This window comes from Trematomus bernacchii, unplaced genomic scaffold (assembly GCF_902827165.1).
Source record: "Trematomus bernacchii unplaced genomic scaffold, fTreBer1.1, whole genome shotgun sequence".
Taxonomy (NCBI): domain Eukaryota; kingdom Metazoa; phylum Chordata; class Actinopteri; order Perciformes; family Nototheniidae; genus Trematomus; species Trematomus bernacchii.
In genome coordinates, this window is record NW_022987561.1 from 487,476 (window position 1) to 505,992 (window position 18,517).

At 40.5% G+C, this 18,517-nt stretch overlaps 1 protein-coding gene across 8 annotated transcripts in view; it reads right to left on the bottom strand.

Moving 5' to 3' along the window:
• Positions 1-18,517, bottom strand: part of dgkza (diacylglycerol kinase, zeta a) — a 77,792-nt gene that overhangs the window by 33,127 nt on the left and 26,148 nt on the right. For 6 of the 8 annotated variants that reach the window (XM_034124115.1, XM_034124114.1, XM_034124112.1 and 3 more), the window contains 20 exons: positions 16,352-16,460; positions 15,812-15,907; positions 14,171-14,248; positions 13,720-13,782; positions 12,408-12,464; positions 12,234-12,302; positions 12,080-12,151; positions 11,884-12,000; positions 10,950-11,021; positions 9,702-9,800; positions 9,451-9,533; positions 9,311-9,371; positions 8,736-8,849; positions 8,446-8,583; positions 7,178-7,256; positions 7,002-7,057; positions 2,680-2,742; positions 2,443-2,516; positions 511-622; positions 20-106 (listed from right to left, as the gene is read on the bottom strand). In XM_034124115.1, coding sequence (XP_033980006.1) covers positions 20-106; positions 511-622; positions 2,443-2,516; positions 2,680-2,742; positions 7,002-7,057; positions 7,178-7,256; positions 8,446-8,583; positions 8,736-8,849; positions 9,311-9,371; positions 9,451-9,533; positions 9,702-9,800; positions 10,950-11,021; positions 11,884-12,000; positions 12,080-12,151; positions 12,234-12,302; positions 12,408-12,464; positions 13,720-13,782; positions 14,171-14,248; positions 15,812-15,907; positions 16,352-16,460 — 1,699 coding nt within the window. The remainder of the gene's footprint in view (positions 1-19; positions 107-510; positions 623-2,442; positions 2,517-2,679; positions 2,743-7,001; positions 7,058-7,177; positions 7,257-8,445; positions 8,584-8,735; positions 8,850-9,310; positions 9,372-9,450; positions 9,534-9,701; positions 9,801-10,949; positions 11,022-11,883; positions 12,001-12,079; positions 12,152-12,233; positions 12,303-12,407; positions 12,465-13,719; positions 13,783-14,170; positions 14,249-15,811; positions 15,908-16,351; positions 16,461-18,517) is intronic. The other 2 variants (XM_034124111.1, XM_034124116.1) reach the window with 1 other exon arrangement.

An 18,517-nucleotide genomic window follows, 5' to 3' on the forward strand; every position in this document is an offset into this window, starting at 1 on the left:
ATGTGGGTACAGTGTGTACCTGTACTGGCAGTGGTTTGGTAGTTGTCAGGGTGACTTCTCTGCACTGGTTCAACCTCTCACCATGACCTCCGACCTGGAGAGTAGCCTGTACACACACAAACACAAACACACACACACACACACACACTTAGTCATTACTCCAGCCATGTATGTATCACACGCTGTGTTTTCCCTTTGCACATTGAAAATGGTGGCCTTTAACTTGTGACTTTTGTTACACAATCTGCAGACACTCTTTTTAACATCTAGATGAAAAATATATTCTAACACCTACATAATAAAATATATTTTTTACCTCTTTACCAAGTTGTAACTAATAGAAAAGGTGACATATGAGTGTATTGTTGGAACGATACGATTCAGAGCAGAGCATATAATCACAAATAGTCATTTTACTAACCATCTCAACTGACACCCATGTTAGGATAACATTTATTTTAGTAAGACACACCGGTTACCATGGCGACACGGATACGATGCGCTACATACCAGTGAGGTCATAGTAAACCCGATGACCTCGATGTATCCGTCATCATGGCGCTGAGGCTCGAAGTCGTGATGGTCTCCGGGGTTACCCCATGGTGTGGTGCCTGCACAGTATCTGCACAACACAACACACACACATCCCATCATATCACAGTGGTTATTAACTATTCAAAAAAGTAGTTGGGAATAGAGCCAGGGTCAGGTTAGTAGCAAACAGCGTGTGCATCAGAGTTAAAGAGATAAGAGTCAGGGATGCTGTGAACCTGCAACAATATGATTGGATAATGATGTTTCTGTCTGTGAAAGAGCCAATCACCATGAAACAGTCTGCCAACTGTGATGCCAAGCCTGATTCTGGTAATCTGCCTGAACTAATATTATCTGCAGTGTAATTGCCTGACATACACACACACAGATGTTATCAGGAGCAGCAGTAACACTCTGTCAGGATGTAATCTATCGGTAGGAGCCAAATGCAGGTTTAGCCATTGTTGATTATTTGTTTACACCCCACACTGTTGTGTTTCGTGACTTCCTGCAATTGTCACATGGGTGTGGCGTACGGTATTAAGTTCACCTGTTGTGTGCCTGGTTTGTGTGATAGACAAAGAGGGTGATTTGGTTCCGATTCCCTTTGATACCGTATGGTCCTGCTGTAAATGTTTATTTATTTGCATTACTAAATTGGATGGAACAAGATCTTCAGTTCAGACTGCTCATGGGTCACAAGAACCAACCAAACCTAACCTCTCCCGACTTAATTCAATTCACGGCAAAACAAACAGCCACAAGACTGTCTCTGTGAGATTAAAGCCAGATTTATTTTCTTTACTTTTGGACACATCCCAAACGTTTTTTCTCATCTGGCCCTTATCCTCTTCCGTATATACAGAACCCTACAAGATGTACAGTAAGTAGACACATATACATAACATACGTGTATCTGCTCCCTCTAGGCCTCATCACATCAGTTTCTATTAATACAGAGATCTATTTAAGCTGTGACCCGGCAAACAACTTCCACAACACTTCCAACCTCCTGACCTGCCTTCAGGACATCCAGAAGTGGACTGCACAAAATGTTCAGTAGCTCAATGCTGAGAAAACAGGATTATAGGGAAACATGACATTAAACACTCTTGTTCTCTGTCCCAGTCCTTATCCAAGCATTGCAGAAATGAAAGAGCACGTCAGATTCCTTGTATGTGTGCACATGCTGGGCCAGCTGCTTCTGATTCTGACAGTATGTGTGTCTTATTATGAGCTACAGAAATATTAATGTAGCAGCTTCTCATCTTTACACTGTCGTATTCACTGATTAATGTGACAAACAACAGCTGTCTGTCTCCAATTAATGTTAGCTCAGTAACATGGAGACAGGCCATAACAGACGTGTGTGTTGCCTGGTTACAGTGCTTTCTGCAGCTGAAGCCAGCCAAAGATCTTCTCTGAGGGAAGAAAACTGTACCAGCTGCAATAACTGCAACAGAGTGATACCTCTTGTCTATAGAAGATCAGTCATGTCACTTTTAGAAGTTGATCAATCATTTGTAACATACAAAATATAGGTTATACACTTGATATTTGAACCAGTCAAGCATCACTAGCTCCTGAAGAGAGAGTTGTGTCACATCTAGTAGCGACCGCTGTTTTTTCAACGTGTCAAATGTCACATTTTGTGGATCAAAATGTGCGTAAATATAGGCATCAGATGGGTCTCAGATACCCAAGGACAGGATCATATCTTAAACACTCTGAGAGGGTGGCTTTTATTTTTGTTATGATATGCAAATATGAGGGTGAGTGCTGTGTAAAGAATAACTTATTTTCTTCTCTTTACTGTGTATATCCATCTTTATAAATGACTCTCTTATCTCTAGCGATACAATAGTATATCCACAGTATCAGGGACAGTATTAGTGGTAGTGGTCTCACCTGGGGATGTTGAGGAACACCAGACACTGCAGCTTCAAGTCCTGAACCTTTGAGGTCAAATCTGTCCCGTCACACTGGAGAAAGAGGGGTGGGGGGTTACAGTGACAGTTACACACAACAGCCACAACAATACATGTTCTTCTTTTACTGATGCAGCAACCCAACGCTCCCCCCCCTCTGCCTCCATAAGACTTGTTTTTATACAAATGACTGACAGTTTGATTGACAGCTACTCACCACCACTCTGATGTGCTTTGACAGGTCTTTGGAGCTTCCCATCAGAAAATCTGAGAACGCTGTCTGCATGAGACACACACACGATCAATCACTAACCACATGTTCAACACATAAAGGAGCCGGGGGCCGACCATCACACATCAGTGGGGACAAGATGGTGTGACCTGAGGTGATGACGGGCCCCGGGACATTTCAGGGACACAGCTGGTGTGAGCGACATCTTTTGTCATCTCTGCATAACTGGACTTTTACTCTGTAGTCACTTATAGAGCCTAACGCCATTACTGTAGTATTTGAGATCCCTCCTTTGCCTAGGCTCAAAGCAGACATGATAGCCTTTGCAACATCATTGGAAATCATCAACACCACCTTCCCATGCTCTGTGGATAAAATACATGTTTTAATTTACAGCTTGAAAGGCTCTTCCAGGAAGTTCAAAATGTCTGGGCACCATTTGTTGCCTATACAAAGAGAGTGACCTTCCCAGATATTCCATAATAAGACCAAATGTTCTTACTTTGTACATTCATTTACTTTACTCTTTTCATTTTGTCCTCCTTCTCGTTTTACAAAAACTTCACCACTGTGTTCTGTCAATAGGTTAGGACTTTTAAAACTTGTTGAATGACCCGTGAGCAGGAAATCCCTGGCCTATTACTAAATGGAAACATCCCGGGGCATAGAACTGTAGAGCAATCATTTATTAAACAGGCTGGCAGAGCACTGCGGTGTAAAGAAGAGAGATCACACTCTAAACAGTGGATCAATCAGATTCTCTGCTGCATACACATTAATTTACTTCTTTTATTGCTGTACAGTCAGCCATGTTGTTAGCCAAACCTTGTCAGGAGAGGAAACTACTTTTCCAAAAGAGAAAAAGCAGAAACTGAAGAGAGAAGACTGAGGAGAACAACTCTCAAGTAGTGAAAGAAGGACATTGAGACGTAGACTTGATGCACTGTTAGATTTCTCTGAGCAGTCAGCTTATCTCCTGACAGTGATCCAGGCATGAGAAAATAAGAGCTGAACAATAAAGCAAGCGGGAAATATTTGAAATGTGTCAGAGGGATGAGCGGTCTGGTGTAATGGATTTATACTGTGTGAATGTCTGGCTGTATCTGTTTCATCTGCAGTCTTTACCCTTTCATTTGTTCTCATTTTAAATACTGCTACTTTTTACCATGGTGTACTTATTTGTTTCTACTTATTAGTTTTATTCTTATTTACGTGTGCTTGTAAACTTAAAGGATTTCTGATTTTTGATTTGAAAGGAACTACAGCACGGTCACATGACTTCACATCACCACCGCTAAGCTAAAGGTGGCTAATGTTGGGCTATAAAGGAACTACAGCACGGTCACATGACTTCACGTCACCACCGCTAAGCTAAAGGTGGCTAATGTTGGGCTATAAAGGAACTACAGCACGGTCACATGACTTCACGTCACCACCGCTAAGCTAAAGGTGGCTAATGTTGAGCTATAAAGGAACTACAGCACGGTCACATGACTTCACGTCACCACCGCTAAGCTAAAGGCGGCTAATGATGGGCTATAAAGGAACTACAGCACGGTCACATGACTTCACGTCACCACCGCTAAGCTAAAGGAGGCTAATGATGGGCTATAAAGGAACTACAGCACGGTCACATGACTTCACGTCACCACCGCTAAGCTAAAGGAGGCTAATGATGGGCTATAAAGGAACTACAGCACGGTCACATGACTTCACGTCACCACCGCTAAGCTAAAGGAGGCTAATGATGGGCTATAAAGGAACTACAGCACGGTCACATGACTTCACGTCACCACCGCTAAGCTAAAGGAGGCTAATGTTGGGCTATAAAGGAACTACAGCACGGTCACATGACTTCACGTCACCACCGCTAAGCTAAAGCATACCTGCCAACCCTACCGATTTGGGCGGTAGTCTACCGCTTTTGACATGTTTCTACCGCCTACCGACTTAGCTGACTCTCCCTACCGATTTTCAATCTTCCCAAACTATAACAAATAAAAATGACACTACATAGACACTGGACTCGACTTTTGGCGGACACCGTTTGCAGCGTGTCTGTGATCCCATCATACAAACAGTCCTCTGTGTTTCAGTCGATCGCGAGATGTGTCTAAAAATAGAACAACAATATTCTGTTTTATCGTTAATGTCCTATAACATAATCTTCCTGTGCCAGAATAATGCACTTGAACGCATCAAAGCTTTGTGATTGGTGTGACCCCATGTATCGGGGCGTGGCTGGTAGGCAGTGGGCACTAGTTTGCTGTGCAGTCCGCACACACAAGACCACAATTATGGCAGAAGCAAAAGAGCCCAAAATATATAATTTTCACTCCGAGTGGGGAGGATGATTATTTTGTATCTATTCCAATTCAAAGTCCATCTGTCTCATCTGCAATGCGAGCGTGGCTTTATCGAAGAAGGGTAATTTAGGAGCGGCATTTCAAAACAGTGCACAAACGCTACGAGACGGAATTCCCTCCTAATTCTGCCCTACGCTCCCAAAAGGTGAGGGACCTGAAAGGACAGCTAAATGCACAGCAGTCCATTTTCACCAGGCCCAACAACAAGAGCAAGGCTGCTACCATAGCATCTTATCGTGTCAGTCACGTTCTTGCAAAACACATGAAGTCTTTCAAAGACGGCGAAGTTGTGAAAGAAGCATTCCTGGAGGCTGCCGACGCGCTTTTTGGGGACAGTAAAAATAACAGTAGCATTTCAACAGGTTTTTGATATAATAAAAACTCAAGTTAGATACCGTTATTAATCAGCTGTAAGTTTTAGTTTGTTTGAACTTATTCATTATAATTATTGTACAAAATGGTATAAGAATGCAAACTTTAAGATCTGTTCTGTTTAAATTGATTATAGTCTATTATCAATTAAGAAACTAGTGTTGCTTGCATCCTATTTTAAAGGCATTTCTTTTTATACTCTACTAAAATGCAAAAAAAAGAAAAGGGTTTGATTCTATTAATTTTGTCTTTTTTATTGCACTTTGGCAGCAAATTCCTGTGTAGCTTCAGATCTGAGTTGTCTTATTAGTAAAACTAATTTATACTTTTGTAGCAACACTATTTTTATATAATGGCAAAGAAAGGGTTCAGTCTTTTCTTTTTTTCCTGTATCATATGTGGCAGCACTGTTCAATGTTTCTTGAAAACATTACCCACTGTAGTTTGTGACGTGTGAATAAACTCCCAACTCTGTATCAACAACACTGTTGTGTAACTTCAGTTAAATACTTGTATGTGTGTAGATTAGAAAGAGGTAAGATAAAGGATCTGCAGTATTTTATGAAGTATTAATCGTACAAAGGTCAGTTTTATACAAGTAGAAGTGTGTATTTACCTGGTAGTAGGCTGTCAGTAATGGCTACACCTCTCTATTTGGACTGGTAGATCTCGGCAGACTGGCAACTTTAAAAGTAGCTCTCGGTTCAAAAAAGGTTGGGCACCCCTGATCTACACTGTCAAGGTTCAAGGTTCAAGGTTCTTTATTGTCAAACTAACATAGCTACAGAGTAATTATGTCGTTGAAAATCTTATGTCACAGGCTTCTCCAACAATGCAACTGAAAGAGGACCAGAAACACATTAAAAATATAATAAAATGTGGAGACTTTGGGATATTTATCTCCCATTCTTTTACTTTTCGGGCATTTTACAGACCAAACATGTCGTTGATGTCACTGTTTAGTGTTTACCAAACTACCACTTTTTCTGAAAAATGCATAAAATTATGCAATATATGTTAAATACATGGTTTATACATGTAATTACTGGGGTTCTGATTACCTAATTTGGGCGTGCACATTTGCCGCGCGCAAACCTACCTCTTTTGGATTTGGAAAGGTTGGCATGTATGCTAAAGGAGGCTAATGATGGGCTATAAAGGAACTACAGCACGGTCACATGACTTCACGTCACCACCGCTAAGCTAAAGGAGGCTAATGTTGGGCTATAAAGGAACTACAGCACGGTCACATGACTTCACGTCACCACCGCTAAGCTAAAGGAGGCTAATGATGGGCTATAAAGGAACTACAGCACGGTCACATGACTTCACGTCACCACCGCTAAGCTAAAGGAGGCTAATGATGGGCTATAAAGGAACTACAGCACGGTCACATGACTTTACATCACCACTGCTAAGCTAAAGGTGGCTAATCAGGGTTAGTCCTTTCATTTAGACACTTGTTGTTTTTTAAATTCACCACTGGGGTATTTACTGACAGATTTTATGTCGTAGAACCAAATGTTAAAACTGACCTGAACAGTATGAAACACAAATGTTCAGACTCACCCCAGCATAGAACATCTTGTTTTTGAAACGACTGTTGAACTTCTCTGGGTTGGCCTCTGAAACATTACACACAGTAATCAGAAGAATACATATTTAGCAATTGTTCCCATAATCTTATCATCACATCAATATTATAGGGAACCGCCATTATATAATATTTGTTAATATGAATGTACCTCTTGACTCGTGAAACTCCAGAGTCACATGGGCATCAAATCCAAGACTGAAGTAATTGTTGAAAACATCTAGAGGGAGCTGAGAACACACACACACACACACACACACACACACACACACACACACACACACACACACACACACACACACACACACACACACACACACACACACACACACACACACACACACACACACACACACACACACACACACACACACACACACACACACACACACACACACACACACACACACACACACACACACACACACACACACACACACACACACACACACACACACACACACACACACACACACACACACACACACACACACACACACACACACACACACACACACACACACACACACACACACACACACACAATTATTTGGCATTTTACGCCTGGTTGTAACTTTTCATAAGAATAAATGGAGTTTCATTTTTGAATAAGAATAGTCCAAGAATAAACATCACAAATCCAGGAAATAACTTAGGAAAACTTAGACTCCAACACAAGGAAGATGAGTTTGACCCTGATGCTTGGTACGACGCAATCTTTAAAAAAAGGTGTGATTGTTTGATAAATAATGAATAAAAGAAAGAATAGAATAGAAAGGCCTTGTGTAATTCACATCTCTGAATCAATTGTAAACCCTTCTTCAGCGCTTAAAGCTTGTAACTGTTAGCTTTCATAATTTTCTGTCAGGTGGGGACTTCCAATTAAAATCAAATGAACACATTATCAGACTGTGAAACACTGTGTGATCACTCATCAAGTCATCAGCCTTTCATTTCTGCCATTAAAGGGGTAAAAGAGTGTTATTTCAAAGGATGGGATCCCTGATGATTTAGACTAAAAACATAATACCTGCCGATCTAATCTGTAGCGCTTCATTAACTCACCGTCAGAAATATTGCTCCTACCTCTTTGTCTTCATAACAGTTTCTCCTCTGATAATTGAACTCTCCTAAAATAACTTCTCAACACTTCATACTACAGTTTTTCCCCTTAGGAGCTAAGATGATTTACGAATCATTTACATCCTGCGATCAGTTCCAGGTCTCAGACACCAGCTCACATTTTCTGGATATAACAACTGTGTGTGTGTGTGTGTGTGTGTGTGTGTGTGTGTGTGTGTGTGTGTGTGTGTGTGTGTGTGTGTGTGTGTGTGTGTGTGTGTGTGTGTGTGTGTGTGTGTGTGTGTGTGTGTGTGTGTGTGTGTGTGTGTGTGTGTGTGTGTGTGTGCATGTGCTGACCTTATCAGTCTGCTGTTCGTCGGGTTCAGCCCCTGCACTGTGGTTTGGTTCAACCTGTAGATTCCACCTGTCCAGCTGGACAACAGTCCCATCCTCCACATGGGACAGAATCTTAGACAGGGGCTCGTCTGTGTAGCCCTGGAACACATGCACACTTACATTAGACATACACAAACATATGTGTATATGAACAAGGGATGGACTTTTTTTATTATTAAAAAGCTTAAGAAACACATGTATTTTGTATCTTTAAGGTGCCAATGAGCAGGTGTTTGTCAGTTTGTTCTCACCCCTCCCCAGTTGAGGGTCCTGGCGAGGTCATTTCCTGTCCCCAGTGGTAACACAGCAACAGGAGGTTGAGGATTTATCGCCAGCTCATCGAGACAAGAGAGGATCCAGCCCACCTGAGAACACACACGCAGATACTGAGATCCATGCTTCTCACAAACAGGAAGTGTTCAGTGTACCCGGGGTTATTAAATCACATAGCATGAGAACTGTCTATGCATTGATTACTCCTTAAATCCAGTGAATAAAAGGAGATCATCTATCATATCCCTGCACCACACACTTTGTACGTAGATTTTAAGATTTGACTTTTTTAAATTTTAGTCAGAACATCAATTAACTGGTTAAGTGATGCTTCTTTGATTCCAGATATACATCCTGGATGAAGCCAATTTTGTCTTGACAGGATAGAGAAAAAATAACTATGGTAGTCTTCAAGTTAACTGCACATTCTTCTAAAAGTACCTTCCAATAAATATTAATATTTTAATATTTAAGTAACCAACCACAGCATCAGTTTATTGGTCCTTTTTTATTGTTCTAGCTATCTCTTCGTTGTATTTCTGGGTTTACTTACAGTTCCATCCCCCCCACAGGCCAGGATTTTCAGGTTGTGCACTCGTCGATACAGCTCCAAACTACAAGATGGACACAGGTTAATGACATCACCAGAAGATGTTAATTGATGTGCGTGTGCGTGTGCGTGTGTAAACGTACCCCTCCTGTGGTCCTCCCTGGCTCAGGTCAAACACCTGCCTGGGGTTCAGATACCACATGAAGGACTGCATGATCTTAGTGCCCTGTCGAACACAAAAACCCAATCAACGTTGGAAGACGAGGACTAAACTGACCCAGAATCTGCTCACAGTGCAGCGGTGAGCTAAAAGCTTGACTAACTGGATGACATGTTAACCGGTTCATAGACAAGTTCATTGAAATTGCAGGGTGTGCTGCGTGTTCCTACATACCTGGTTCCCTCCACTTCTGGGGTTGACAAACACCAGCAGAGGTTTCATCAGCGGTGAGGGGATGGGTCTGATTAAAAAGGGTTTCCACTGCCGTCCTTCCTGTCAGAGAAGAAGATTATCTGCTCAGATCCTCTACAGCAGTGTTTCTCAAACTTTTTCATACCAAGGACCACTTAACCAATAAAAAAACCACTTGCGGACCACCTAACTCCACAAATATCCAAAAACAATAGGCCTGCTCACCACTCCAACAGTACATAACAGCCTAATAATGACAGCTTAACCTTCTCTATATCGCCTCGTTCACACATTAAATCAACAATACAAATACAACTACAGATTATATAAGCATTTTGTTCAAATGCTATTTAAAATGTTCAGGTTTTACACCTCTTATGGAATGTAGACTACATTTATTACGGAGTTTATGTCCGAGCTAACAGACTCACAGATCGTTGGTTACTGAGAGAAATGCAAAATACACCGCATGTAATACGACACAAACCTCCGCTGTGGATTTTCAAAACAAAATACAGTAAAACTATGGTCGCAGTTTAACTCTCTGAGGTCTAAGCCCTTTGTTCACATGTTAGGCTCGCGTGGGCTTTTTTTGTAAAAATGCTATTAAAACATGAACCTTGGTGACCATCGGGCTGGCCTGCATGGTCTGCCTACAAAACAAAAATAAAAAACGTTTATGCAGCCCCAACAACAGCCTCTGATTCATCAACAGACTTCATGCAATGCTTCATTGGATGCATTAGATAATAATCTCTATCTCACTCCTAACACATCTAAATCTACTTCCAGCATGGATAAATGTTCATAAAAGACATCCATTGTTTGTTCTATACGCTTCTTGAAAAATAAAAAAAACACATCGTTTTTCTAGAACAGATTACAAATCGCCTGGAAATGGTACAAACAAGTGGCAACATGTGTGACGAAGGTGTTGCACTGGGCTATATCATGCAATCGAAAGTGAAACTTAAGCTCGCTTCATTGCGGAGATATTCCCGCGAGAGTGCGGAAAACTTAAATGTATTTATTTATTTCAAATGTGAAATGTTACCAATATACTCACGGACCACACTTTGAGAAGCACTGCTCTACTACAGCACAACACAGTCCATTCAACCTGTTAACCTGGGACTCTATTTAATCCATGTTATCTGGATATTTTCACAAACGTAGCCCACATCAAGTCCCTTAGAACAACAGAGATCCAGATGATAGTGCAGGACTGACCTCTGCTCCTTTCTTGCTGCTTTTCCTCTTGAATGATGTTCTCTTCTTCTTTTTACTGGACTTCATAGATGACTGGAGTGAGACACAAACAGAGACATTAGCTGCACATCACTGTGGCTCTAATTCACTCAGAGCAGAGATCAAAACCTCACCGGCCTCTTGATAACAGGAAAGTATGATAATGACAGAAGACATATCCATGTTAGAGATGTAACAGCTCACTATTAAATCATACCTGCTCGCCTGAGTCTGAAGAAAGCCCCCATGCAGAGGTATTTAGCTGCTTATACAATATACTTTGAAACCTGACTAAAACATTATCTCTATCTTCTACAAGTAAAAGATTATAATTAAATTCTTCATTTGTTTTGGGAACATGCGTATAGACATAACTAAAAACAGTTGCAATACCACTGCACTGTATTTATACTACGACATGATTATTACTTTGACTAAATCTTATTTGATGTTATATCACAACTGCCATCATCAATGACTAACTTATCTCTCTCTGGGCCAACTGGCTGGACTCTGAACCTACAACCAGTGGAGACATTTAAAATCAGCCAATCACTACTTTTGGTTCTGGGCGTGTCCTTATATGGTAACTTCTGGCACTAGATTCATTCAGAAAACGAAATTGTAATACAGACAAAAATTGCCTTTAATTGGGACAAATGTATTTTTGGGCTCTTCATTCAATCCCCACAAATTCAAAACTAAACACCGATTTGGAATTCTGACTGTCTGCAATAGAAACAATAAGTTCACAATGGCTCAAACATGACAACCCATCTCTTGACAACTGGTATGATAAATCTGTGAAATATTTGTTATGGAAAGAATCACTTTTTCCACCGGGCTTCAGGAAAATCATTTGAGGAAACAGGGAAAAAGTGTATGAAATTAAAGTGTAAATCAGAGTGAGTGTTACCTGATGGCGTCGGACGCGAATGATCCATGTGGGCGGGACTATGAGTGCAGCGTGAGCTCCTATTGGGCAAGCCTCCTCAATCTGCTGCAGCATGAAACAGGACACCTTGTTGTGGTACTACAGAGGGACATAAAGACATATTTAAATCACTGACATCTGTAGAATAATGTAACTCAGTGCCTTTCCAAACACTCACAGCCTGTTTGCACCAGGAGCAGCTGATGGCCACGATGTCTTTACTGTGGAACGCAAACTTCTGCTGGAATCCCTGCACACAACAACATCTGCTGATCAATATGACTTCCAACTGACAGTTCAATTATTGGTCAATAGAGAAAAATCTCACTCACTTTCCCACATTGTTTACATTTGCCTTCTTGCCTTCTCCGATGCACCCAGTGATGACGCACCACAGCGGGCTGAACACACACAAACCGTCATTTACATCAAAGAGCATTCAAGAGATTACCTTTTCTAACATTGAGTTGATAGAAGAAGTGCAGGAAGAAGCTTCTAGAACTCACCTCGCGGATGTTCCTCGAGCCGGATTCTCTGAAAGACGGCTTACACCTGAAATTAATCTGCAGGAGAGCAGAGGAAGAGTAGGGAGAAGAGTCGGGAGGTGTCAGTACAAAAGTGATAAGTGGAGTTCCAGCTGCAAACCCACCTGGGTGCTGTGATTATTTCATATGGTTCGAGGAGAAGTATGGAGTTTCAGAACAGACGTAGACTAGAGTAGTGATCAGAGTGATTCCCAGGGATCAGGGTGGCAGGTGGATTTTGTTTTAGGAGGAAGAAGCGTTTAGGCAAAAGAGGTTTACATGTGATTTTGAAGAGGTGAAATGGAGAGGAACCATATGTAGAACCAGGTACCTCAGTAAGAGGGTTTTTGTGTTTTTAAAATGCACACCCACTAATGTGCACACCATTAACAGACTCACAGAATGATCTGATATATAGGGTACATATGTATAAAATGATGCAAAGCTTATTTACACATGTTGAAAACATCAAGTCATACTGTAGGTTACAATATGTAACTTAATGGTAGTGTCACATGCTGTATAATATCAATGTGTTGGAGGTATACATTGATTTCATAATTAGACATTGCTTTTCTTGCCGTCTTTGTTTATAACAAGACCATTTCTCATTATATAGTTTACAATGTTTAGTTAAGTAGTAGTTCTTTATGCTTTTATTTTGAAGTAGCTCCGGGTGATTTCATGTATATATAATCCAATGTCAATATATTTCTGTCTTTGTAGTATATTCTATATATTTCTGATATCTATTGTAGAGTATTTTGATTTATTCAGTTTTGTTTTATATTGTGTATTATTTAGATACTCTAGTGATAAATATATTTTCTACTTTGAATATGTATAAATCTTATTCTATCTTTTAAACAATTTCACTCTCAAACATCTCTGCTTGACAACACTGCAGCTGTGGGAAAATTATTTGTGAATTTGGAATGAATAAATTATCTATCATCATCATCATCATTTGGGCACAGGTGATTCGGTATTTATTGGAGACAGGTGGAGGTGGGATTGACTCCACCTTAAGTGTTTCCCAGAGAGGCCTCCCATCTCTGAAACCAACAGGACAGACGTTACCCGCTCAGAGGAGTGACAGAACTTTGATCAAGCAGAACATGAGACGGTGAGGGAAAAGAGAAGGACCCCATTAGGATGTAAGGACAGAATGGGGTGTGTGTGTGTGTGACCCAGACACCACCTGTCCTGTTTCTGTCAGACTGAGGACCCACACCAGGAGAGAGGAGGGAAAGGGGGGGGGGGGGGGGGGGGGGGGGGGGGGGGTGTATCTCACTCTAAAGTCTGGGTCATTGAGGGGCAGGGTGGCATCCAACAGAATGGCTCTAGATGTGGGGAACTGGAACAGGAGGGATAGTTAAAGACACGTGCACTGTCCTCTGCTACAAGAAATGTAATAGCTGTGAAGTGAAATCAAATAAATAATTCTCTGGATCTGACTTTAGATTTGCATCATGACGGAGGGTTTAAAATAATCCTCTTTCTCACTTCTCTCTCATCTTAAACTCATCTTTGACAACTCAAAATGTAAGCCTTCTTTATTGTCACCTTTTGTCCCCTTTAAAGGATGCTTTAAAGATCCATCTTGAATCTCCTCTCCACCTTTATCTGACTGAGGGTTTACACCTGCGTCTTTCGGCTTCAAGTCTCCATAAAGGAGATTAAAAGGTGAGCTTATTTAAATTCCCTGAGTAAAACTATTTAAAATCTATGAGAGAGAAATATACCTTCTCCAGTTGTTCTATACAGATGGTGTGGGCCACGATCTTACACGCTGCACACTTCCTGCGACTCACAGACTTTTGCTAGAAACACAAAGAAACACAGTTTAGAAATACCGTAAAACAACCACACATATACAATCACTTTACTCAAAGTACTATTCAGTTTGCAGCTGGTAAATGTTTTTTGAATGGGAAAAATGAGGCAGTAATGATATATGTGACCACCAGGGGGCAGTCCTGTGCTGCAGAAAGAGACACGCTGTGGGCTGGAAGCTGGTACTGAAATTAGAATGATGATATGATGCTTTATGACTTGTGAGGTATCATATGTATGTGTGATGTGATGGGCTGTGATACGAGCCGACATGAGTACAATTAAACCATGATGTGTCCGTGGTGATGACACCAGAGGTCCTTCAGCGGGAAATACATCTCTGTAGCATCACTGTGCAGAAGGTGTTAAAGCAAAGAGCAGAGTGGGTTCTCTAAATGAGTCACATTGCCATCTTAAGGTATAAATGTTTAACTGATGTGAGGGGTGTGACAGTGAACGATGAGGGGAAATGAAGCACAGGCTGGAACAAGCACAAGCTTTTTAACGGCAGAACACCCATAATGTCTCACTATTATTCAGCCATTTCTTCGGTATATTATGGAATGGTTTTCAGCAGAGAAGTGTAAGGAATGTGCGATGAAATAGCTGTGTATATTTCATTGTTTTAATAGTGTCTCATTGGTGACCTCAATTGAGGAAAAGTGGATTTTTCACTATGAATATAGTAAGGTAATATATAATAAGAATGAATATACTTCATATATAAATTACAACACATGTTCTTTCCTTTTATGACTGCACAGCTGGATGGAACTGTATTGAGTCTTGCAACATAATCTTGCACTACTTTATTCTACTCTGTTTCTTCTTTTTATTGTTTTAAATTAGTTTTATTGTTATCTTAAATATATAGATTCATGTTGAATTGTTGGAGGAGCCTGGGACTTAAGATTTTCATTGACATTACTACACTGTAGCTACTATGACAATAAAGCAACCTTTGAATGTTGAATCTTTGATATGTCGCACATATTTATTTTTTTAGATCTAAATGTGTCATATTCTTACTTCCTTGTGTATTTATATTTCTTGTAAATATGTATTTGTATTTATTAATTTCATAATGGTTAATTAAATAGTTCTATATATGCTTGATTTGTACACTGTTATTGTGTGTATGTACTGCATTTGTTTGAAACAGCAGTATATTCATTTTAAAAAGAGCAAGGACCCTCAACAAGAGAGTGAATGAACCCTGGACATAACATCAACTCTCTGTGAACACCAGTCATAGCAGCTGGGAAAAGGTCAAAGGTCAGAGCCCAGCAGTCAGAGGCTGAACAGAGATAGAGAGGAGGAGGATATTCACATGTGACACCAGAGATCAGAGATCATCTGTGATCGGCTACAGGGCTATCAAATTAAATATGACAGCTATTCCATCAAACGGAGGCCTATGAGAGACTATAGGTGGGCCGTGATGAGGCTTCTGACACATAGACACCCTGTCGGATCAACTGAATACAATATATTGATAATGGACTTGTAGAAATATTATTGGGGGCACAGAGGAGAGAGGAGATACTTACCAGTGCTCTGGCTATACAGTGTTGTTCCCCCACATAACAGTAGTCTCCAGATGCATTGGTCTCATACCAGATATGATCTCCATACTGAGCCGCCTCCTACAGGGGGGGGGGGCACAGAGACACACAGGAGAACACATCATGATAATCACCTTATTATTTGTTTCACTGATGGTTCACTTTAGCATCGATAGGTCACTGATGAAGCATACAAAGATGTTAGATGATTGTGCAATCAGTGGCGCTACAGTCCACTACTGTTCATATAGGTGTTCATATAGGTATTTAAATATAGATGTTAATAATATGCCTGCACAGTTGACTTATTCAGCCGTTTCTTCAATCAGGACAGACTGTCTCACTGGCGAAACCTACATTTCAGAGACATATTTGTTGTCCTGACAGCGAAAACAGCCCAGAGGGAGGGTAAGGTGTGTGATGTCACAGCTGCTGAGCTACTGCTGTAGGCATGAGGTGAATATGTGTGTGCGCGTGTGCATGTGCGTGCGTGTGCGTGTGCGTGTGCGTGCGTGTCATACTCACAGTCCAGTCCAAAGTGCTGCGGATGTGTGCCTCTGAGTCGGTTCTGGTCAGGGAGGATGTGCTGGGCTGGCAGGGCAGCGTGTGCAGGCCTGACTTAGCTATGGCTTTCCTGGAAACACAAAGAGACGCAAAACTGTGAATGCTCACGTGTCTTCCTGATAATTAACTCAAGAAAAAGAGGCAAGAAAACATAGATATTGGTTTCAATAATACCAATGATAAACTTTACTTAGATAGTCCTACAAAGAGTTGGATTATCTATAGAGGACATGTGACCAGATTGATATTTAAAATGATACTAATGATGTGAAATATTACTGATCAAACTTTATATACACAAGATAAAAGCATATCAAACACACTTAGTAAAAATGAAACAGAGTGAACTGTGTTTCCTGCCGATGTTCTCTTCAGTATTGTAGACTTACAGCAGTGTGTATAACGTAAATCAGGATACCAGAAATTAGGTAGGCAATACCAATAAATATATAAAATAAATGAAATAAAATTAACAATTCTGGATAACCAATTAAAAAACTACTGTGAAAAAAAAAATGTCTACAAAATAAATCCAGCAATCAGCTAGCAGCTAACAGCTAGCAGCTAACTAGAAGCACAATCAACATTTCAATTTCTTATATTTCATCATGTGACTCTTAGTCACATGATGAAATATATATTTTCATCATGACATTTTTTTTTTTTAAATGCTGCTGTGTGGACGGGCCGTTAGTTTTTAAATGCACCTTAGACTTAAAGGTGGGGTAGGTAATTTTGGAGAAACCAGCTCGAGTGCGCAAGAATTTGAAAATACACAGCCGGAAAAAATCTGCCACTTCCTCACAGAGCCCCTCCTCCAACACACACGAACGCGCACATGACCAATGAGGGCACGAGATAAGTTTGTGCACAGATGGAAGGCTGACAGGCAGGTAGGCCATCCAGTTATTTTAGCCGGGCCGGCTCAGATGATTGGTCGTGCTTTTTACAGTACTACGGCTTCCACAGATTACATTTTTTTATGCATTTTTTGTCAAAGCACTTAAGATATTCATTGCTATCGGGATGTTAAGAGCATTCCATGGAATATAACAAAAAGTGTATCTCGAGCCGGTTTCTCAAACTTACCTACCCCACCTTTAACGGTATATCTGATTATATTTCAATGGCTTTATTTCCTGGGAACTGTTACTAACAAAATAAATAAGAACCAGAAAATAATAACTTCTAGTTTGGCCCTCAAAATAGAAGCATGAAATGAGGTTAGTCAAATATATCTAATACTGGGCATGTTAAGCAATACAGCCGTACATATAACACCTGGCAGATGCACAAGGACCGAGCCACAAGTGTCATCTCTCCATTGTCAGTACTGCGCAACAGACTTCACAAAAGAAAAGTCACCTACTTTTTATACATCCATTCTCTGCACAGGACTGACTCACATACAGACAAACAACCATTTATATCCACACAAACAAATCAATAAGCAAAGCAGCATGTGTGTGGGCTGTAGAGAGAAGAGGAAAACTCTCAACACAGCACCGTACTGCTTTAAAAAAAAGATATTTGTATGGTGAAGTTCAACAGGAAGTGGAGGGTTATTTTTGTTTGTTTGGATTTTTATAGACATTTTTCATAGTTCCGCATATTTACCGTAATAGCAAATTGTCTGGATAAACTTTCGCATTGATTCGACTAAGCAACAGGTGTTGGCTCAAATTTACGGATTAAATCTAAATGACATATCTAAAGCAGCAAAGAGCCTAAAAGGAAGAGGGAAATGATCTCAAACCCAAGTATGAATATGAGATAAAAAGGCACTGTGAAAATAACAGAGGAAGGAAAAGCAGTTTCTTTTAGACAGATGATGTCCCGGAAAATAAAACCTGCTCAACTACATTGTGCACGCCATGGAATAACAATTCTTGCGATGAGGAAATGGGATGAGATGACATTATGTGAGATCACTAAAGAGAAGATGGAGTTTACATACATATCTTATTAAGAGCTGGTCTTTTGAAAGTTTCAATCAGATATTCTGTGTTATATGTTTACCTGGGAGCATTTGTTTCTATCGTATAATGAGGCATGTTGGTGTTGGAAAGTCACTGAAGAAAATGCACAGCAGCTTTTAGTGTTAGGGCTGAGATGTAGCGGGGGAGC